Source organism: Fringilla coelebs (assembly GCF_963513975.1).
Source record: "Fringilla coelebs genome assembly, chromosome: 14".
Lineage (NCBI taxonomy): Eukaryota > Metazoa > Chordata > Aves > Passeriformes > Fringillidae > Fringilla > Fringilla coelebs.
Window position 1 is genome coordinate 14,856,070 of NC_140040.1, and position 23,127 is coordinate 14,879,196.

The 23,127-nt window shown below is 38.1% G+C and overlaps 1 protein-coding gene across 1 annotated transcript in view; it reads left to right on the plus strand.

Annotated features, from left to right (window-relative positions):
• Positions 1 to 23,127, plus strand: part of ZNF536 (zinc finger protein 536) — a gene marked incomplete at its 3' end in the record, with an annotated part of 238,046 nt that overhangs the window by 96,765 nt on the left and 118,154 nt on the right. Inside the window, exon 4 of the mRNA XM_084215151.1 lies at positions 14,332 to 14,484. Within this exon, the coding sequence (XP_084071277.1) occupies positions 14,332 to 14,484 (153 nt within the window). The remainder of the gene's footprint in view (positions 1 to 14,331; positions 14,485 to 23,127) is intronic.

Consider the following 23,127-nt stretch of genomic DNA (forward strand, 5'->3'; position numbering starts at 1 on the left):
CCCCACCTATCTATAATTCTACAGTCTTAAGATATGTATGTTTCAGGGAAACTTTTCAATAATGATTACTTATGTAAAGCATTCTCTGCCAGAAATCTTGCAAAGCATTATCAGAATAAATATAGATATGTGGAGAATCATCATGTTTGGTTTTATTTATTGTAATAGCTGTGGTTAAAATGTAGATCAGACTGCTGTTTTGGATCACAGTCTTAGCTCCAAAAATTGCATCATCATAGGTGGATTATATCTGCATCTTTTCAAATAGATGGCAGGGTATATTTCTGTGCTGTTTTTCCCTAAAGAAAAATTGAAAGATAAGAGGCAGGAGTTTCAAGTAACATCGCAACATTTAGTTGTCAAACTATGAATGGAAATTGCCATCATAGGGACTGTGTGTTTACTCTCCTACTTCAAAAAACCTGTGTGAAAATGTAACCAAGAAGAAAGGATTTTTTTCTTTTTTAAAATCAAATAATATCTTAGTAGATGAGCAGTGATTCAACATAACTAAAACAAATATTAATTGAAAAGAGCCCTAGAACACAGAAAGGAAGTGTGTTGCTGCTTGGTGAACAGCACTCACTGGAACAGTACTGCAGATGATGGACTCTCCAGCAATTCTTTTCTGCAATCAGTTCCACTGGTCTGCAGCACTCCTCAGCGACCTGTCTGGTATCTGAGCTGCCTTTCTGAAGTTGCATGTTCCCATCATTGTTTGTTTTAAATGCACAGTGCTGCTCTCCTGCAGTTTTATGATGAAAAAATGGCAGCAGTAGGGAGATACTGTTTGTTTGTCCACCCTTTATTATAATATTTCAGCATCTGTCAGCAAGCTCCACTGCCTAGCTAGTCAAGAGAATCTCTTTTATGAAACAAGCAGCTACGACCCTCATAACTGGACACATATCTGTAAAATTTGTAGCCAGAAAAGAACCAGTACTAGAAGAATTGTTGGAATTATTTAAGTTTCATTTGACCAGTTAATGCTGCCATTCACCTTTCCTCAACCCCGTGCATGACTTTGTTAGGTTGGCCAGTCCCACTGTAGACAGCTTTCAAATGTAATCTGGTGCAAGCCAGTTTGTCATGTACCAAATTCTGTGTGGGCTTGCCAGGCTGTTGGAGTGGCTCCCACCACTGCCATCCTGAAAAGGCATGGAAATGTGTGTCTGCACAAATGCAGGAGCCTGCATTCCCAGGGTTTAAATCAGTCTGTTCTCTGACACGGTGCTTATTGCAGAGCGTCTCAGTGCAAGCCAATAATCAGCCAAAATTAGAACCTGAGGATTCTCTGACTTGCAGGGGAGGAGTTGTGTCTAAATCTCTGTAGTTATACTGATGCATTTGTTCTTTGTCAGATTCAGAGATACATTTTGGGCATAGCATTCATAGGTGGTTTGTCAGAGCAAAGGAAGTTGTTGAAATTTTCCTATCTGTGCAAATTTATCTGCTCTGGTTGCTATTTTCATCCTATTTATTTCAGGAAATTTTACTAGTGCTCAGAATAGTGAAAATTTGAAGAAAGCCTGTTCTTCCATAAGATGTGTAATAGTCAGGATGCACTTGTGAAACTTCTGTCTCCTAAATGTGACTCACTTCTGTCATCCAGAGGGTCTAAAATGAGTTTTAAACAAATATGTCCACTTTGAAAGATCTTATTGCCTAGTCATTTTCTATAAAGGCAATGTTACTTTGTAAGGGTTAGGTTTCCCCTATTCTCCTTCCCAATAAGGATCTTCTTTCCTGCATATCTGACCTCTCTGAGATAAGATTTCCTTGTGTCAGCATTTAATGTCATCTGAGCATTATCAGCCTCGGAATTTCATGTTGGTGGCTGTTGTCTGATGGTTATAGAATGGTCATTGCTCCAGAAGGTGCTGATCAGAAAGGATGAAAAACATGGGAAAGCCGTTCAGAGTGATGGGAACCAAACCCTCAGCAGAGCAGAGGCTTAAAGGCTGCACTGGGTTAGGAAACCTTTAAGTACCTGCTTCAGCTTTGGGATGTGTGGGGGAGTAGATTCATCTCCAGAAATCTGAAATAAGGAGGTTTAACCACAGAATTACTTTTTCCTTTCCATCTGCTCCAAGATTCAAGAAATTATTTGAAACTGTGGTACAGAAGGCTGTGTTAAGAGTTGACTCCATTAGCTGTGTTCTTTCTTATTCTTAACTACTTACTGCTAAGAATTTGATTTTACAAAAGTGAGTCTGTAAATTTATCTTTAAGATAGTGCTATATGCTTTTGGCTGTCTTCAAGAGAGTAAGTGAGTACCAAATGCACTTGACTGATCCCAAGTATTTGTACTCATTTGCAACAGTTTGTTACAAACTCAGCCCTGAGATGGATTTCAGTGCATCAGTATCTGCAGATTTTTGTTCCCAGATGTGTTTCCTGTACCCCACTATACGCTTATTGATATGTGGGACCATCAATCTGATGATGATCTGAATATTTCCAGAAGGTTTTTCAGCATTTCTGCTTTCCAAGATGGTCGGTAGTTTAAGTCTGGCCCTCACAGGCATGGCAGAGGAGCTTGTGAGAACATTTTGGCTGAATTTCTGATGATGTTCATGAGGTAGAGGAGCAGCAGCTGCTGTACTAGTAACAGAAAGAGAGAAAGACTAATTCCAGGGCAAGGCAGCTTTCAAAGGCAAGTGAGCATCATGTGACTGAATGTGTATAATTTAAAAGAAAAAGGAAAAAGCTAGAACTTCAGCACAGCCTGTCTCTCCAGTATATGAGAAGTGAAGCAAATGAATACGGCCTTGAATACACTTTTTAATTTTTCAACACTGTATTTTGCCAACTTTAGTTCACTCTGTTGACTGTTCAGTCAGACCGTTTTTAAATTAAAAAGGAATACATGGTTGAATTATTTATTAAACAAAAGGTGCTTCTGTGCATGCAGACTACCTGGGTTTTGAATTTCTTTTGCTGTTGGAATTTGAAGAAAGTGCATTGCTAATAAGTTAAGAGATAGAACACTATCCTTCTTCTAAAATAAGTCTCTCTGTCTCTGAGGCAGACAGTGAGATAACTTGTGTCTGTCCAGCCAGAGAAGAATGCCTGATCTTCATTCAAATTTCTAATTTTGACCTTAGTGTGAAGTTGTTTCTCCAGCTTGCTGGGCTCCATAGAGACTGAATTTGTGGTAGGAAAATGTGCTTGCAAATCAAGCCAGTCTGGATGATCTCCTAATTTTATAGGTGTTTCTGATGGGTTAAAATATGTATTTACTGGTGGATTAATGTGCAGGAGCTGTAAGTAAGCAGCATGCAAAAACTTTGTACATTGCTGCCATCAGCCTGTGTGTCCCAGGAGGTTACCAGCTCACCTTGGGGTGATTTTGTACCCTACCGTGTACAGTGACTTCCCTTTGCTCAGTCCCCATTACTGGTGTTCCAGATTGGTCCACAGCCAGGGTTTCTTTACTGTGGCCTGATCTTTTCTTGTCCCCTTCCACAGGACTAAACAATCACCAGCTTTTGGACTAGACTTTCTGAGCTTCAAATTCCTTTGGGTGATGGCTGAAGGGAAAACATTCAGGCTGGGAAACTGGGAAGGGTCTTCCATCAGTGGTGGCACTGTGATCTCCATAGCTTGCTGAAAAATGAGAGGGCTGTTTTACCTGGTACTGAGAAAGGAATTCATGTGCTGAATCTGAGGAAACATCTGTCCAAGAGGTTGGTATTTCTCATCACTGCTGTGGGACTTGATAACCACCTAGGGTCCTGGTGAGATGCACTGCAAAAGGCTGGTCATGGCCGTGAAGAGGCTTTGAGAAAGGTTGGTGAGACCAGCCAGGACTCTGAAGAGCTCCCAGTGACCCCAGTGTGTGGGAGGGAGAGCCTGGAGCTTTTCTGTGGAAGGAAGGCAATGAGCAGTAGCGAGTGGCTGGGCACACCCTGGCTTTGATAGCTACAGATGGAGACCTAAAAGATTGCAGGGCCACAGTCCAACACCAGCACATGTAAAATAAGGCTCAGGATTTAGATAACTCTGTTCCAGCATACTGACGTGCATGGCCTCAGTCCAACTCCAACACATGCAAAATTAGTTTCAGGATCATTCCAGCATACTGAAGCCTATGCCTAAACCAGTTATTGCCACAAGCTCAGCTAAATCAGAGGACAGCATTCAAAATATTTTTTCTTTTTTTTTTTTAACTAGAGTAGTTCAGATTAAAAAAATTATATTTTCATAGTAGAAGAGGAAAACTGGGTTATTGATAGATCAGCTCCATAAGCAGCATTTCAGAATTTTTATAGCTCAAATGCAAAACCAGCACACCCACAAATATCATTTTATGGTATCCATGTACATTAAGGCTATTTTACAAAACATGGATATGAGTTGACCTAGTAATACATTTTGAGATACACTAGTATAGAAAAATTAATGAGTTCTTTCAGATAATATCATGTTCTCAGTATTCTCACAGTACACTGTTAAAACAATGAGGAAAAAACCTATACCAAAGAGTTAAAGGATCCCTTCTCAAGACTTAATGTAATGAATTTAATCAATATTTTTCCATTACAGCAAAACTCATGTAATTAACATATTTTATTTATAGAAAAAGGGTGCTAGTAAAGTAGATTCAGCAGTTTAGGGTTGCTTCTAAGTATTTATTCAAATAAAGCTTTTTTTGTTGTTGTTGTTGTTTGTTTTTTGGTTTTTTTTTGTGAAATGGATAAAGAAGTTGGAAATTATCCTCAAGTGGCTTGTACCAGAGAAGTTAAATGGAAGAAAAATTATTTACAAAAGTATTTATATTAGCTCAAAGTGGTCATTTAGTCTGAAAGAAGCACTGGAAAGTTAAAAGTAAGAAAATACAGACACTGGAAAAGCTTCTCATATCATAGTCCAAATGTTGTAACACACACCATGACATTATTCACTCTTTAGAGACTCTGTCAGCACCTCTCTAATCAGTAATCTGTAAATGGAATGAGAGTCTTTAATTCTTTCTCAATTTGTTGAGGGGGAAATTAGTAATTTAGCTACCTCTATAGTTCTTTTTACATGCCTGATTCTTTTGGTTTTTTGTTTTTGTTTTTTTTTTCTTGCCAGTGTCTACAGAAAGACATTCCTGTGACATTTTAAATAATTCATGCTTTTCTTTAGTAGAATGAATTTTTATAAAATCTGATGACCTGCTACTGGCACTTCTGTGCTGATTTTTCCACACTGTGATAAGATAATAATAATGAAAAAGGGTTTTCTTAAACAATAACATGCAAGAACTTACCCAATGATACCTGATGCCCTGAGAGCTACATATAATGAAGGCAGATCTGTGGTTCTCACTTGAAAAAAAGCATTTGTTTGTTTTTTTTGGATTCTTTTTTAACCCAGAAAGTTAGGGTGAAACTTGGGTAGTGTAATTAATAACTATTTCTATGCAAGTACTCAAAAAATTTTAAAAAGTATCAATGGATTTAGAAAACTACAAGGAGAAGTGTGTTAATTTGTACTTCTTAGAGTCTGAGAGAATGCATTTTTGGGAACATGAGAAGAACTTAGAGAAAAGAGATTCAACAGAGCTCTCTTCCACCCAGATTTGTCATTTTTCCTCTGGTTTACTGATACCATCTTGGATTTCCTTCATAGTGTAGCCTGCACACTGTACCAAATGGTGGTGTTTGTCCCACAAGTGTTTTGGGAAGAAGTTAGAGGTGATGGTGAGGTAGCCCTTACCCCTCTGGTTTGTAGGCTTGTAGAGCTCCCAGCCTGGAAGAAACAGGGTAAGTATGGAAGCAAGGAGAAGGCAACATATTCATTCAGAGAAGTCCAGTTAATGGTTATTTTAGTTGATTAGCTAGCAACTTCATTTTCTCCCTCATGAAATTGCCTCCACAGATCCTTACTTCTGGAGCTTAATCAGCAGCAGCAATCCATCCCAGGAGTGGGAGATCAGGAGTACTTAATTAAAGAGGGACTGTAAGGCAACTCTCCCAAATTGGATATCTGATCTAACCTTGGCATCAGGAGAGCAATGCTAGGTAAAAGTGTTTATCAAGCTCCATGTAGCCACTCTGCAAATCTCAGAGATGGGAATATGATGCAGACAGCTTGTAGAAGCTGCTATAACCTGAGTAGTATGGGTTTTAAGGCCATCTGGTACCTGAACACCTGCCTACAAATAACACATACAAATCCAAAAGATGGTCCAGTTGGATAGCCTCTGTGCTCAGATTCCCCACTGGAATTCTGTCCAAAAGCAGTATACAATCTGTATGAAGTTTGGAAAGACTTTGTTCTCCCTGGTCAGTAATCAAGTGCCCATATCAAATTTAGGTGACAGGATCAAAGCTAACCCAGGTGAGTCAAGGGTTTGGGTAAGAAAAGTGCTGAAAATCACAGGCTACTGTTCACACTAACTTTTGGTAAAACTCCAGAATATTCTAAGCTTGTTTTAAGAAAGGGAGGGGAAAGCCATATGAAATATGTCATATAAAAGTTTTGGGATATAACTTTGCTATCAGAAGCATAATTGGACTCCAAAGTAAATTTTGAGGATAGATGGCAAAGACCATTGGCAAAAAAGCCAAGGAAAGATCCATGAATATGTATTTCAGCCCAATTTTGCTGGTCCAAAAGGTCCAAAAGCTGCTTTTATTGTGAAGACATACATTATGGACAGAGGAGTACAACAGGGTGTCCTGGCAGCTCAGGTGCTCTTCTGAAGAAAGCAAGAATTAGCACGAGCTAGATAAATGACGTTCTGATAAATGGCAAAGCCTCCTCTTTTCCTGTGGAAAGATTACACAAGTCTAGTGGAATTTCATGACAAACATCTGACAAACAAGGTGATTTGGGATGGAAAGTACTTTCAGCCATACAGTGAAGTGGGATTACAAACTCATGATTTTGGAGCAGCAGATCTGAAAAACTAGTGAAGGGGTTGGATGAGTTTTGCATGTCAAGGGCTTTGGGAGGAAGTTTTTGTATTCTGCAGTTTTGAAACAAACTGCCAAAAATGGTGTTGGGGCAATAATGTGGTGGGGAACAATGTAGTGATCCATGGTCATTTGCCTCTAGCCAGCTCTCATTAGGTACCTAGAGGAGCTAGTAGTAACATCAAAAAAGTGAAGACTAACCAAAAACAAGCACTCCATGACTCTGCTCTGTGTTTTTCTGATGTCCATTGAATTTATTGAAGGACTGTGCACAGGTCTGACTGAATAAATTGAAACTTTTAACATTTAATTACACCATTTGTGCATGTGTGTGGTTTTTAGAATGGCCTGAAGTCAGGGGCACTGGAAGAGGGTGAAGAAGTTTGACATGCCTTCATGTGCATATATTTAAAAAAAAAAAAAATCTTTAGCACTCTTTTAAGCTTTATTCCAATTCAGTTTTATCAAAACTAATATTGTAACAATATGGTGAAGTCCTGACTCAAATATAAGAGTTGAAGTTACTCAGTAGGGCTGGAGAGGTGTACAGTAGTGAGATTAAAATTTGAACCTTACTTCTTCTCATTCTGAGCTAAGAATATGTGCGATGGTTTGCAGGATAATGATATTTAACTGTAATCTTCTTGAGGCATGAATGGCATTCCATTGATTTTATCCAACTGAACTTGGTACTGCTGATTAATAAAACAATAAATACAGAAAATGAACTATTTTGTGTTTTATTAACAATTTGCATTTCTTATAGTATTTCATTTTCAATAAGTATAAAATCATACCCTCGAATGGTAAGATGTAATTGCTGATCATGTATCTCTTTGTTCCAGACACTTTTATAAAAGTGTATGTATTATGTATGATGTGACCTTCAAATGCCATGAATGCATTGTGCAATAAACTGTCAATATTTGTGGCTATAAGGTACTAGATGACTTTTACAATAATTGGAACAGCTTTATTAAAAGCTTGGATCACTCAGCTGGTTAAAGAGAAAGACACAGGCCAGTGTTCATCTGGGAGTTTCCTTCTGCCAACTGTTAAATGAAAGATATTGTAAGGTGCTTAAGATGTCTCTTTTCTTAAAATAAAACCCAAACCAAAACAGTTAAAGAGGTCTCACACAAAAAATATTCTCTCAAAAAATATATTTTCTTCACCATGCTCAGGTTTTTGGTCAAAACTGAGCTCTGTCAGCTAATGGCAAGTAAACAACCCTGTGTTTTAAGTGCTAAATCTGAGTTTCTGTGTCTTTTGGTCACACGATTCTTCAAAGAAATGAAACAGCTAAAATGATGTACTCAGGAACTGTGTTTGATCTCTGATTATCTTAAAAGGTTTTAAAATTTTAGAAAAAAATTGAGAAAGTAAGACTGCTAAAACTGCAGAAAAAAACCTCTGTAGGGAATTTGATTGGAATGAAAAGAAGAGGATAAGAAACATTTTGTGATTAACAAAACCTTAATTTTGTTGAAGTGTTCCATCGATGTCTCTCTGTGCTGTATATACAGATTTTTAAGTCTCTCAGAGTACCCCAATGAAAAGCAGTAAGCTACAACAGCACTGCACACATACAATATTGCCATGCAAAGTGTTTTGAACCCATGGGGTGTGAAAACCACCAATCTTTGAGTGAGTGGTGTTCCAGGAGCGGGCTTAAGGTGTGTGTGCATCACCAGTTACTAAGAAATTCCTTACAATATTTTCTCTCTCTTCCCATTGAGCTTGAAATAGCATCCTGCTCCTCCCCTGCAGGCCAAGGTGCTGGCTGTGGCTGCCATTTGCTCCCTTCTACAAGCTGCAAGTCTTTCCTTCTACCAGTGGTTCTGGGCCTTTTACTCCAGTTTAATTTAGACTGTGTTTTCAGTTTAACTCTGCCAGTGACTAATTGTTAACAGAGGCAGGGCAGTCTGTGCATGTTGTTTGTCTGTGTGGTTCAGAGGGCTAAGAGGGAATTCTCGTGTCAGACGTGGTATCTTTTTTATTTACCAGTGGAACCTTTGTATAATCTTTATTTCTAATAATACAAACAATGTGAATGCTGCTTTCTCACTAGTAGGCCTTCTTTCCAATTCTCTTCTAAAATAGCTCTGTGTTTAAACAAATTCTCTGCCAATCCATAGAAACAGTTGAAGATTCCCTTATATGGTCATTATAAAACCTAAATCCTTGATGAAACAATAGAGACAGCAAGTTGTTCCTGACCTAAGACATTAGCAACTCTTTCCGGAGGCCTAAAATATAACTGTAATATTTAGTAATATTAGAAACCTTCATTTTTAACCATGAACTTCACTAGCAAAAAAGTGTAGTGACATCCACTAATAGGGTTCTAATTTCAAATTATGAGCACAGGGCCAGATTCTGTTCTCATTTACATGGGATGATACTAATTGAAGCAACTTCAGGTAAGTAGAAAAATATGATTAATTATATCCCCAATTATATCCCTATTTTCTACTATTTTCGGTATTATTAAGGCTTTCTCTTAGGAATAGGCAAGAAATGTAAAGCATGTTTTCTAAGAAACTTGGCATATTCTGTGTTGCTTCCCAGGGAATGAGGTGGTTGAGTTCAGGCATACTTGCAAGGAGCTGACAGCAGTGACAGGATTAACACACTAAACATCTTCTAACTCCTTTCTTGACATTGGATTTCCTGCCACAAAATGGGCTAATCTGGGTGGTTTATGGGTCATCAAAAAAGAGCTGTGGTCACTACCACTTCTTGTTGCAGCGAGTTTCATTAACAGGCAGATTGAAGAACTACAAATATTCTGAATTTCAGAAATATATGAAAACCTGGAATTATGTGCAGCTTTAAAGGCTTCTGGCCACATTTCGAAAGGGTTCTTTAATAGTGTTGAAAACTGTGCAAGACCAAACACATACTTGTGAGACTGATTACCTATTTTGTGAGTTGATTACCTTTTCCATGTGATTGCCTGTTTTTGGCTAATTTGGCAAACCTTATGTCGACAAATTCCAACTGACTTCACTGATAATTTAGCCTTCATGAGGGCTTCAATTTAGCTTCTTTGAACGTGAAAGCACCTCTTTGTGAATCCCTGCACCTTCACATACACACAGCAAATAAGTACTCTGGTGAAATTTGTGGCACATATAAGTAGATGTTCCTTTCAGAATTTGATTGCTACCATGACTGAAGTCAGTGCTGCTGCCTAACCAAGTGAAAACAGATTTCTTTTTACAAAAGCAATCCACCCTTTTCTAATCATGTTTATGGGCTCGTTCCAGACAGGTGGACCAGGCATACAGAATATATATGGAAATGTCAAAGAATTTGTTTCCTTCTTCTCTTCATATGACTGTCTAGATAGATTCTGCTTTGAGTACAGAGACTCATTGTCCATCTAAGTTTGTCTTCTCTTTTCTGGCACCATCCACTGAAGCTGGCCTTTCTCCTCTGTGGCATCTGTATCTGTGTGCTGAGGGCACTGCTGGCTGTGGCCATGGCTCATTTCTGGCTGGACCATTTCTGATAACCAGCAGTAAGATATTGACTGTAAAAAAAAGGATTAACTGATGTCTTTCTCACTTTCTTTTAACCTTCTACTCTAAAAGTGCTCCTGGCTCCAGAACTGTTTGTTGGGATTGTCTGTCTCTGTGGAAACCTTCTGCCTGTGGCAGTGGTGGGGAACCAGCCTGATCTCCCTGCTAGATGAGGAGGGGTGGCTTTTAGGCCCTTTTCTCCTGAGACCTGGGCATCTGTCTAAAGAAGGGCAATCCCTCAAATACTGATCTTATGGACTGGTTAATTTTTATGTCAGTCTGCATACCAAATCAATTTGCTCACATTTTGGCCAAAATGGCTCTTTGGTTATGCAGTTAATCTCTACCTTCTGATATAGATGTTGAAGTGAACTTTCTTTCCTGGCATTTACCCCAAGAGAACATGGGCACAGTCACATTAAGTGCAGGTGAGGCATGGTGTGCAAGAAATGTCCCTGTCATACCCCCCCAGAAGCTGCTTTGTGGCTGAATTCCTCAGTCCTGTGTCAGGGAGTGCTCTCTGCCTGCCCAGCAGGTACAGCACACGGAGCAGCTGGGGACTCTCAGCTGTTCCTTGTCCTTAGACTGGCACAAAAACCAGTTTCATATTTAGAACTGAATGTTGCTTTTCACATTTCTGTCCTAGGAAATGCTGTGAACAGACACTTATAAAAAGAAAGGAAAGCTCAGTGGGAGTAAGTTCAGAAGCAAGGCTGGGAAGTCTCATATCTAGTATGTACATCTATATCATACTTTAGTCTCTTATTTCCTGCACTTTAATCAGGAAAGGTTGGGATGGGCAGGAAGATATTCAGGATGCTGACCTGCCTATAATGGAAATGGAGAGTAAAAAAAGCAGTGTAGTCCCACGTGCATCAAGTGCACATCATATAGACCACATAAATCAGGGAACCACAATGGCTGTAAGATAAGTAACTGTTCCCTTTCCTTCCTGATCTTTTATCCTCAGAATTGAGAAGCCCCCAAAACCATAGCTAAAATCCTGAGTAAATCATAAATTAATTTGTGGAGGCCAATCCTAGTTCTGCAGATCTGTAAAACTACTTTTTGCTGTATTTTTTGCACAATATAACAGAGCTGAGACTTTCTGCTTGTGAAGGAGCTTTCAATAAGAGGAGAAAGGGAACATCAGAGGTGTAGAATACATGATTTTTAGTGAAGCTGAGGATGTTTCATTCCCCACATATTCTGATGTTGGCATAGTCTGTATTCTTCAGTTTGCTTCTTAACTTTTTTCTCGTCAGTCTCTCCTTTTTTCATGCTTAGTTTCCACAGATCACTTCTGAGAGACTCAATACAAGAAAACCTCAGTAGCAGAGTCAGCGAGACTTAAACACATTTTAAAGTTAAGCACATTTTAAACTTAAGTGCTTGGACAAAGAGGTACAATGTGGCAAAATGGGGCCCTGGTAAGAAGCTGGGTTAGCATTTGATGGGGAGAGTCGGCAGCCTTGAACATATCTTTTCATTGTTGGGAATAAAAGAACTTGGATGTAAAGCTGCTCATTCAGGTAGCAATGGCCTCCAGCGCTTCGGTGGGCTTTGTAGGCAGAGGAATTCAAAAGAAAACCCCTCAGCCCAGCTTTAAAGTCTTAGGAATGCTTTCACTGTGGGAAGAAAAATTCTTCAAGGTAAGGCCCCTGTTGGAGTAAAGCCTTTGGAGCTATCTACTGTATGTCTACTTAAATCTAAAAGAGAACTCTTCAGACCACCCACATCTTTCTTTGCTTCATTGTTGTTTTCAGTTTGCTTTTTCAGAGGGATTAGTGCTAGAGTAAACTCCATCGTCTTGCTCCCTTGAAAAAATTCAATTTTGTGCAAAGTGAAAATTAGACTCTTAAATCTGCAAAGAGAGCTGTTCATCTTACAAATTTATTCTTTTTTATTGGGCCACACATATTCTAGATAGAAAGATAAAAGGCAAATGGATAACAGGCCATCATTTAGAGTGACATGTAGCAAAACATAGCTAGTAGACTTATTCTGTAAATTCCTCCTGAGTGGCTTGTTAACTTTATCTATATATTTATCTATAATGCTCATATAGTATTTATTGAAAATCAAAATAAAATCCTGCAGTTTATCATCATGCATTCTGTGTTTTGCACTTCAGAAAAATCTTTTTGCACTCAGGAATTCTTTTTCCTTTTTTTTCCCAAAGAAGCTTAAGCCATAATTATATCCAACTTTTGAGGAGTAAAAACAGAGAAAATCTAAACTCTTTAGGGATATTGGAATTATAGGCTTGCACCTACATATGTTTTCCTAGACTCACAGACAAAATAGACTCCTATAGCATGCAACTTTATGCACTTGAAGATAATTCAAAATGACATTTACTGGCTTTCTAACTTAAATATTATGCTTTAACTCTGCAGTCTAAGAACAGTCAGAAAATGTTAAACAAGAATGGGATGTGAAAACTATCAGATTTACATTTTGAAAAGTAGTAATAGTTTGATTACATACATGACTGAGATAAGCATATATATATATATATATGTATTTAATAGCTCTATCATCTTCTTTCAGCTTTAAGCAAAATAGTTTAGAGGAACCATTTTATAATACATACTGAAATGCCTGTGGTATTTGGGTCTCTGCTACTGTGAGAATAAATTTTATTAGAGCTAAATATTTAAGTCTTTCTTATGTCCCATTACTTCCTTTTAAAAGGCAATGCTGTGTAAACTGCGCTGTGTTTCCTGACAGCTTTAGTTACATATAAAATAGGTAAAGACAGAACATTTTTAGTCAGTAGTTTATGGTTGAAATAATCAAGACTCTGCGTGCAGGTTTTAACTCTGTGCTCCCCACCTGGATCTAACCCAGATAGCTCAGTTCTGCACGGGGTGTGATGCTGTGTCCATGTGTCCTGCTCCTGACGTGCCAGCAGTGTCAATCTGGGTCACAGCCTCAACACTTGCCATGGTTTTTGGTGGCATCATGCATTGGTGCTCATAGTGATACTGAATTGATGCTTATAGTGATATTACATGACCCTCTATGTACAAAATGATGGATGAGCCTTGTGTGGTTTGAATAATGACTTTTTTTTTTAATGCCCTACATTTTTTTTTCTTTTTTAAATTTTTCTGTCAGCCTTTTGTAAGTTATTCTATTCCTTGGATAAAAGCAGTTCATTCAAGATGGCTGAAATGACTGTTTCTTTATATCAGGAGAGAGAAGAGGTGTCCTGGAGTCTCACCCGTTGTGTTATGATGCAGAGAATAAGTGTAGCTGTGAACTCTGAAGGAGAAAACGCAGGAGCTTCGGCTGAGAGGGAGATGGAATTCCCCCTCATCTGACCAGTTTTGTCATTGTTTTTCACATGATATTAGGCCACTCTCTGGTTGCCTGCTGTAATTCCACTGCTGAGATGTTGCAGAGAAAGTTGGTTAGCTTTGCATGTAGACATTGTCAGTGCTGTTGGACCCCCTGTCGCTGCAATTCTCTTGTTTTAAGAGGTTTTATTATGCTGGTGCAAACTTTTTCCCTCTAAAAATCTACAGGTTTTCAGAATACTTGTAAATTAAATAGATTCAACAAAACAACAATCTCAAACTTTTGGAGAAAAAATTAATAGGAACTAAGCAAAAGAAGAAATCAAACCAGCTGCTGACACAGCTGTTTCTTTTCTTGTATAATTCAGTATATAAAGGTACCATATGCTGCTTAAAATCATGATGGGAAAGATGAAATAATTTAAGACAATAACAAGAAAATACATGAATTGTCAGCATTCTGTCAGATTTAAAGAATGAAATAGACAGGTGTAGTATTGACATGTTTAACTTTGTGTTGTGTTAGCAGTTTTAGTGAGAACAACTTCTGACATGTGCTGAAGTGATGTGAGAACATTTCTGTGTTGCAGACATTGGAGAAGAAGCTGGGAGATCTGTAGGAGTCCAGCAGCCAGCTTTACTGAGAGACAGGAGCCTTGGTTCTGCCATGAAAGACTGCCCATATTGTGGAAAAACTTTCAGAACATCCCACCACTTAAAGGTCCACTTGAGAATACACACAGGTGAGAGGAACAAGTGAGCACCGTCGGCACGAGCCTCGTGTGTGTGGGGGTTAACACAAATTGTGCCTAGGAGCCTGAATTCCCACTGTAGATTTGGACTTATTAGTTGGAGAAAGTCTTTTGAGAAAGATGTATGACAGTCTTAAATAAAAGCACAAGGAATGTGTTGTTGGATAAAGACCACTTTAATAGAATCATCTTTTCCCAGTTGAGGTTATTTCTGTCTCCTTCCCTGCTTCATCACTGTTTCCTTCAATTACCCTTGTCCTTCAATAGGCATAAGCCTATTGGTTTCAGACTTAGTTATACTAACTGCTTCAAAGGCCTTCCTTAGCATCTGCTTAGGGATTCTGTATGTTTTCCTCAGTTACTATTTTTGTTCCATTTAGCATGCTCATTTTTAACCTCTCACTGTTCATATGAATGCATCAGCTTCACGGATCTGCTTTCTTTTCTCCCCACTAGAAATCACATGAATCAGTACTTGTAAGTGATAAAACTTATCATGCTTTGCACCATGGTAAAATTTCCCATATTTTATTTCAGTAACAATCCCAGCACTTTATCCTACAGAGATTTGCTACTGGGCAGGATACTCACTTTGTTTTGGTATTTCTCTCACTGGGAGGACTGCTCTCAGCACTAGTTATTTCTAGTCACTCCATTCAAATTTTAATATTTCATTTGCTTGAAAGTACATATGTGCATGGCAAGGTCCACGTAGAGACACAGTATGTGTTTAAGAAGACTTTATCCGTAATTAAATTCTGACATAAAATGTTGTAATCCTCAGGTCCTGTTGACTTCATTTGACATTCTGTATGTGGTCAATAGGATCCTGTTTTCTTCCCAGTGTTAATTGTCATGGTAGGCCTTAGGAGAGTATTTAAAACTTGAGATTTGGAACACTTCTTTTTGGAAACAAACATAATAGGCCCCATAATTTTAATTTTCTTTTTAAACTATTTTAATTGAATTTCAGAATTTTACTGCTACCTTCCTAATAGGAAGGTAAAATGATTGCATGAAGAAATACATTCCAGTTATACCTCCTGCTTGAAAACCTTCATTTTTAATCTTTATTTCACTGAAGTACCAGATAAGTAACGTTTCCCTCCCTTCCCAAAATCAGCAGTGATGTTTCTCCTATGTGCATGCATAATACTTAACGTTGGATTTGAGAATGTGAGGCCTGATTTTGAAAAATAGAAAACTAAAGTTTTTTAAAGGAAAAAATATCATTTTTGAAAGGGGAAAATTTGTTCGCTGTATTTCTATTCTTTCTTTTTTGCACACTGAAATTTAAAATTTGGCACTCTAATGTAATTTTGTCTGATTGGATTGCAAACTATTTAGGGCAGGAATATTGTTCTCTGTGTGCTGAGCTTTGAGCGGGGGGTGGAGAAGAAACCCGGTGAAAACCCTATTTGTGTGGTCTCCAATGTAGTAAAAGTAAAGAAATTGTAGTTATTTTATTGGAAAATAATCTTATAACTCTGGAGGTTAAAGAGTTTGACATTTTTAGTATTTGAGAGGCCAAAAAAATTCTTCAAAGTAATATGAGGTTACTCATCTCTTCATTTTGTTTTATTATATAGTGAGCACTTTGTTCTTATGTTAAACATGGCAGTGATTATACACTGGGTATTTGTGCCTTAGAACTAATGGAAAATAAATTAATTACAATGGAAATATTCCATAAAAATTGCATATTAATACTGACTAAAGAAAATTAAAACATGAAAAAAATAAGCTGTATAATATTAAAAAATTTTTTAAAGAAACTATGGAAACAACATTTACAATGTATTTAAAAATCATTATAATTTTAAAATAGGTAAAGATCAATTTCCATTAGGTTGAGAACAAAGTATTTGTAAATAATGACAAGAGTATGTTTAAGTGAAGCAATGTTTTACATATTGGAAATAATCCTAATAAATAATATAAAAATGTAAATTGGCAAATTACTAGAGTTATTAAATAAAAATTAGGTTGTTTTGCAGTAAGTGGAAATGATGCAATAGATACCAGTTATTAAACAAATACTGGTTAGCTCATACTTCTCAGGGACAGTTTCCTGCCTTTTATGTCACACTCTGTCTTTATTATATGCCTGGATCATATAACTGACTGATAAAAAACACTTTACTGTATTTCTCCACTACATTAACTCAATTACTGTTCTTGTTCTCACAGCACCTGTTTGTTAGAGATGAGCTCAAGCAGTTCAGCAGAAGTCGGGTTCCTTCGAACATCTGTGTGTTTGGAGGCACACGACTGGCTTGGTTTGGTGCTCATGCCAAGAGCAGACCCAAAGTCTGATCCAGCCAGGAGGTGCTTCTGTGGCAATTGGCCCAAAAAAGCTGCAGAAGCAGCTTAATCTTGCACAAGAGGAGGAAGCTGTGCTGTTTTTGAAGAATTAGCCAGTGGGCTTGGGTTGCTTCTTTTTTTCTGTTGGATATTTCATGGTTGCAACCCACTCCAAACTGAGCCCTGGTTTCTGTGTAGTTTGCTATCACATAATAAGCCTGTGAAGGTGAAAAAAAAAACAAATCAAAATTTTATTTAGCATACTCAGTTTTGTCCCAACATAACTGTGGAGGATTTTTCTTGTCTAGCTCAGGGATATTTAGGCTGGAAGACCTTTAAGGGGAAGATAGTAATATATGATTTCTGATTGTTCCCATGTGGTAAGAGGAAAAGGACATAATTATGTGAAAACATTTTCTCCTTTTTCTCGCTCTAAAAACAGTTGATGGGTGAGACAATTCCCTGGGAGAGCCCTGAATGGAGAGAGGAAGGATTTTCAGGACAAAATACTTGCGAGCCTTGGGTCTTAAGAGAGACAGACAGAGCTCTTCATGCCATCTCAGATGAGTTCTGGGTGCTGAGCAGTGGCCAGAGATGGGCTGTGCTGCCCTCCCAGCTCGCACAAACTCTGGGAGGAGAGGCAGGGATAGGGCTGGGTGTGGCAGGGGGGGCTGTCCACTGGCAGCCAGCCTCCTTGATATAAAACAATACCTCAGACAGCTGAGAAGGACATAACACCAAAAGATTGGAGATGCTTGTAGGGGAATACAGTATGGGTAAATGAAGTGGTATAGAAGGTAATCTTATCCCCCAATGAGCTGCAGCTGGACCAGTTACTAAAGATTAGAAACAGGCCTGGATCTTAACAAGCCACACCTGTAGCTGATAAGAGCATGTGATATAAAAGAGTGGATTGGTGGGATATAGGAGGCATCAGATGATGTGCAAGGACCTGGGACAGACAGTGTATAGAGGATCTCCATTGCCAGAAATTTCGAGGAGCTATGAACCTCTGGCAATATGAAATCCTTGCACTATAACAATGTTAGAACTCGTGATATTTAAGACAACAGATGCTCAGTTTTTATGAAAAAGAAAACCATCTGAGTATCTCAGACCTATAATATGCCATATACAGGACCTTCTAGAGTTGTCATTTTGCCCCACTGGAGGCAGCAACTTAAGGCCCCTTCATTCAAGGAGTTGAGCATCTCCTTTATGTTCCTGAGCACTTTCAACCCCCCTGAAACACAGTAAGTGGTGTGGGGTTTACATTGACTGCCTTGACCTTTGGACTGTGCAGAGCCAGTTAAGTGTAAGACATTAAAATTTCCTATGTCCTGCCTTTGACAGGGGACACATTATGTAGGAGCTGGTTTCAGAGTGGCTCTAGCTCCTCTTTGCACCTTGCATTAGCCCTCAGAAGCTACTGCAGACACAGGCCAGTTTGGGTTTGTGCTGTCATCAGATGTTCAGGTACATTCCCAGCATGACAGACAAAATTAAATACCTTGAGTAAAGAAAAAAGGATAATGTGCATGAGCAAAGGAAAGATGGTTTGGATTGTGCTAAACAGAAGGAACCTAAGAAAGAGATGAATAGGAAGCAAAAACTTGGCAGGGCTGCATCCATTGACTGAGAGTCTGTTACGATACGTGTGACACACATCCAGCATATATTAGATGTATTATATGCATTTACAGTGTTACTGCATTTTCCCTTGGAAATGTGACTAGCCAATTTTAAACCATGCTTAGATGAACTGATGAAATACAGTAAAAATGGTGCTGTTTTAAATGAATTCAATTCACATTTCCTTCCTAAAAAAAGACTGCCTGTTGCCATTCTCTGAAGGCGCTTGTAGTGGGATGAGCAATATGAATAATTAAGGAAAATGGGTATGTGTGCTCCAAGAGGAGACAATTTTGGTATTGAACATCCTTTATTCTTACATTTCTAAGATGAACTAAAAGGACTTTTCATTTCTCTAGATTCCTCCAGATTTCCCATCCTTAGCATTGTACAGCATGCCTTTTCTCCTGTCTTAATGACATCCCAAACTTTTGTTGAAAATAATTGATTGAATTTAAATTTCCTTAAAAGTTTAAGAGGTAATGTTACAGTATAAATTTCCTACCAAACACTAAGTAGGGAAATATCCATTAGTGAAATTAACTACAGTTTCTAGGTAGCTAACAATGTGCAGTATACAGTAGGGCATGGCTAATGAACACTGCAGTGGGTGATATTTCATTATACAAATTAATGCTCACATTTTAATGGGAAAGTCACATAATGAATCTCAGCTTCAGTGACAGCAATTAGAGACACAGATTGTCCCCTTCTGGACAAGGCACTGTTTAGCAATAAGCAGCTGTGTAAAAAGTCTTCAGGTTTACAACGTATATATATGCTTTGGGGGAATTGTGTACAGTTTATATTAATGTACTGAATCTTCCCTGCAAAGTAACAGTCATATTTATCTCTCTGCATTTTAACTAAGTAAAGACATGTAAAAAGATTAAATAAATATTGCAGATGTGATATAAATAAAGGAAAATATTCAATTATAAAAGTTTATAAAAATTAAAATATTTTATAGTGATGGTGAGTGCACAAATGAAAAATGTTTCATAAAATGAGTAAAACAATCAAAATTCTGTGCTTTTACAGGTAGTTTCATCTTATATAATAGAGAAAAATGACTAGTAAAGGAAAGTAGTAAAGAGAAGAAGTTAACTAGTATTTCTGACAAACAGATTAATTGTGTGGTGAAACATGTGCAGGATCCAAAAATAATCCTACAGAACCTTTGATATTCCATTTGGTTTAAAAAGTGTGAAGTGAATGATTAGAATGATAAAAGAAATTACTGTGTAAGAATAGGCATAATAATGAACTAATTAAACCATACAGCAATTCATTTCTAAAATATCTACTGCACAATGGATAAAATAGGTTATCAATAACTGTTTCAATGGTAAAATAAAAAATGCTGGAAAATGTTTTCAATATTTTCATTAAGCAGTGTTCTCTGGAATTATAAGATGTTTGATTGCATTTGCTTTGCAAAAAGCAAAAGCAAACTGTGGCCTGTCAAGAAATGTGTGGGGTCGAATTGCAACTCCCGTTGTCCCCAAGTGACTGTCACAGCCCCACTGCAGATGGGGCTCCGAGTGTTTGGGGTTCTTGCCCTGGTGCAAAGCTGTCACTCTACTGAGGAGCAGCAGGGCACAACCCACAGACAAATCATGAAATCTTATTTAAAAGGGAGAGGGGAGCGTTCCGTGGGGAAAGGGAGTGTGTGGTGCAGGATAGATTGTTAAGGAGCTGTATGTTAAAGATGAAAAATGAATAAAGAAGCTCACAGCACTAAGTTTAAATAAATAGAAGTAAAGAAATCTGATAAGGGAAACTAAAAGCACTAGTAAAAACATGTATGTGTCTATGGGGGTTATGGAAAATGGAGGAAAATTCTGTGGATCTGGCACACCAAACAATTGAGATCTTGCTAATACTGGGCAAGAATGATAAGAAATTATCAGCCATGGTATAGAAGACTAAATGCTCTTCTGCTCTGTTTTCAGAAAGAAGCATGATGGTTTTCATGAGCATTTTCCAACAACACAGTTATGCTCCCATTAAGGGATAAGGCTGTTATGCTGTAGCCCACTGCATTTTAATATTTTTTAGAATGAATTAGACTGGAAAACTTTAGATAAAATCTTTAAAACCCTGACTGAGAAGCTCCACAAATCATTTAAGTTCGTTGAAAAAAATGCCCAAAAATTGCCTTGGAACACAGAGCAAGATCCAGAGCACTTGTAGTGGTAAAACAGCTCTGGCTATTCCTGTATTTTCCAAAAGAAAGAATATTAAGACGTTGAAATTAGGACTACCATGACAAAAGTTTAGAGTAAAATTACAGAATAAACTGGTTAACTAATTGAAAATTGGTAGCATGTTTATTTCAATTTTATTTTATGAAAGGAAGTTTTATCAAGTTTCTTCTCATAAAAGTAGCCTGTTCAATATGCAAGTCCCCCCAGCAAAAAACCCAAACCCAACAACAAAACTACCACCAAAAAAAAATCCCCCCCAAATCAATATACTGAGATGAAATGGCACATAAACTCTCAGTTCCACAGCAGCACTTTCAGCTCCATCTATTTGGTATTTCATCATTATTTGGAAGACTATATAAAAATCACTGTTGATAAAATTTACCAATGGCACAAAAATGGTAAGATGCTAAAAATCATGGGGAGGCACTGATTAGTCACTTAGTCAAGTGGGCTCTTTTCAACAATATGAATTTTAAATCAGCAACATGTAAAGGAAAAAATACTAGAGGCGGTGATGAACTGGGCCTGGGACTGTGGTAGAGAAGCAACAGAATATGAGCTGTTAGTTGATTGCTAAATCTATGGATGTAAACACTGTCTTGGACTGTATAAAATTGCTATCAAGTTGAAATTTCATCAAAGCTTTAGTGGGTACCCATAATTTAAAAGGACACTGAAAAATTGGGAAGGATGTTCCACTCAAGGAGGAGAGAAGGTGAAGAAATGATTGTTTTGCTGACTGCAAATACCTTCCTCAGGAAATAGACTTTTTAATTTTAAAAGATCTGTTCAGTCTAACAGGGGAAAACATAGCAATGTTCAGTAGTAGGAAGGAAACACTGGACAAATTCAAGCTAGAAATAAGGCACACATTTTGAGCAGTAAAAATACTTAATCAGTCAAACAGTTTACCTTGGGACATGCTGGAGTCTTATTCACTATTCACTACCATTGTTGAAATATAATTTGCTTAAACTAAAGCAAGTTAGTTTTGTTTCAAAATGTATTTACACTCTGATGCTGGAATTGTCGTGTGAGGCTCTTTGGCTTGTGTTGTGGAACAGATAAGACTAGATGATCATAATTGTCCCTTCTGGCTTTAAAATCTGTAAATCTAGTTATAATCTGGCTGTGGTCTCCTTGCACAGCCCATAGCAGATGGTTCCCCTGACCAATAGGGTCAGACTGTGCTCAGAGCAGGGCTGGGAATGTGATCTCCTGCACAGGTCATACAGCTGGGTGGTTTATACACCTGTTATACAAATAGACCTGCTTCTGCCGGGCAATATTTCTGTTTCCACTTATCTCCCAAGATTTTGTGCAGATTTTACAAGCAGCATTGAATGTTTATTGTTTTACTTTATCCTGATAAAATAGTTCCTCTGAGATATCTTGTGTCTTGTAAACCAGAACAGTAGGTAGATCAGAACTGTGATTATGCTGCCCAGATAAGGTAGTCCCTATAAGATTTTTTTGATTTTGTTAGTGGGACATGCTGGAATATTCTCTCACCCTCTTCCATTGTGAAAAAGTTTGCAGACATGCAAACAGGGCCAGAGAATTAGCAAATTCAGGGTGGCCATTGCCTTTGTGAACAATGAAAAACGACTCTTGGATATGAAATGCAGAAGATTATTTTGAAAAAGTCATGTTCCCTCACTCCTACATGGCAATGTTAATTTATGTGAACTGATATTAAGTGTTAAATAACTCATCCAGACACTGCTCTTGGCAATAATACCAGGGTAGTCATTACACTAGGATGAATTCTCTGAAACCTTTCCTCAAAGTATGAGATACAAACAGGTTGTCTTCTAAAAAGAATCATGGCATACCTCCCTTGTCCCCTGCAGTGTTCTTTGGACATGTACTACTGCATTTGCTGATAGAATCCTGAAAATTAGTGGTCCTTTGGGTTTTCCATTGGAACTGGCTTGGTTTGAGGTTAGACTGGGATTTTTCCCACAGCAGCTTATAACTCTGTTTTATCATTTGTACAGGGTCTTACACAGGGTGTAGCTGGTTATTAATTTGAATGGATGAAGTAGCATCTAAATAACTGCACAATTACTGAATTTAGGAAATACTGACAGACTAAATTAAAAAGATTCAAAGATGATTGACTCCATCCTACTCCCTTCTCCCAGTGCCTGCCCTTGAAATAGCAGCATTTAAGACTGCTTTGAAATAAACTAACCAGTGCCAGTGCTTGGATCTGGCAGAGAACAGCGAGGTTTTGAATAGCTCCCTTTGAACAATGCTGTTTGGCCAGTCCTGTACTGCAAAGGTGGCACAGTGTGCTGCTACATGTTGAGTTCAATTTCAGACCTTCAGCTTTAGATCTCATTTCTAGCCATGTGAGGGGTGGGAGCACCACAGAGGCAGCACACCAAGGCTGGGAGAGATTTGAACTTTTTATCACACTGTCTCAGTCAGTGTCTTCTTTCAGTCCAGTGCTCATGGCACTGGTGGTGGGCTGTGTGCA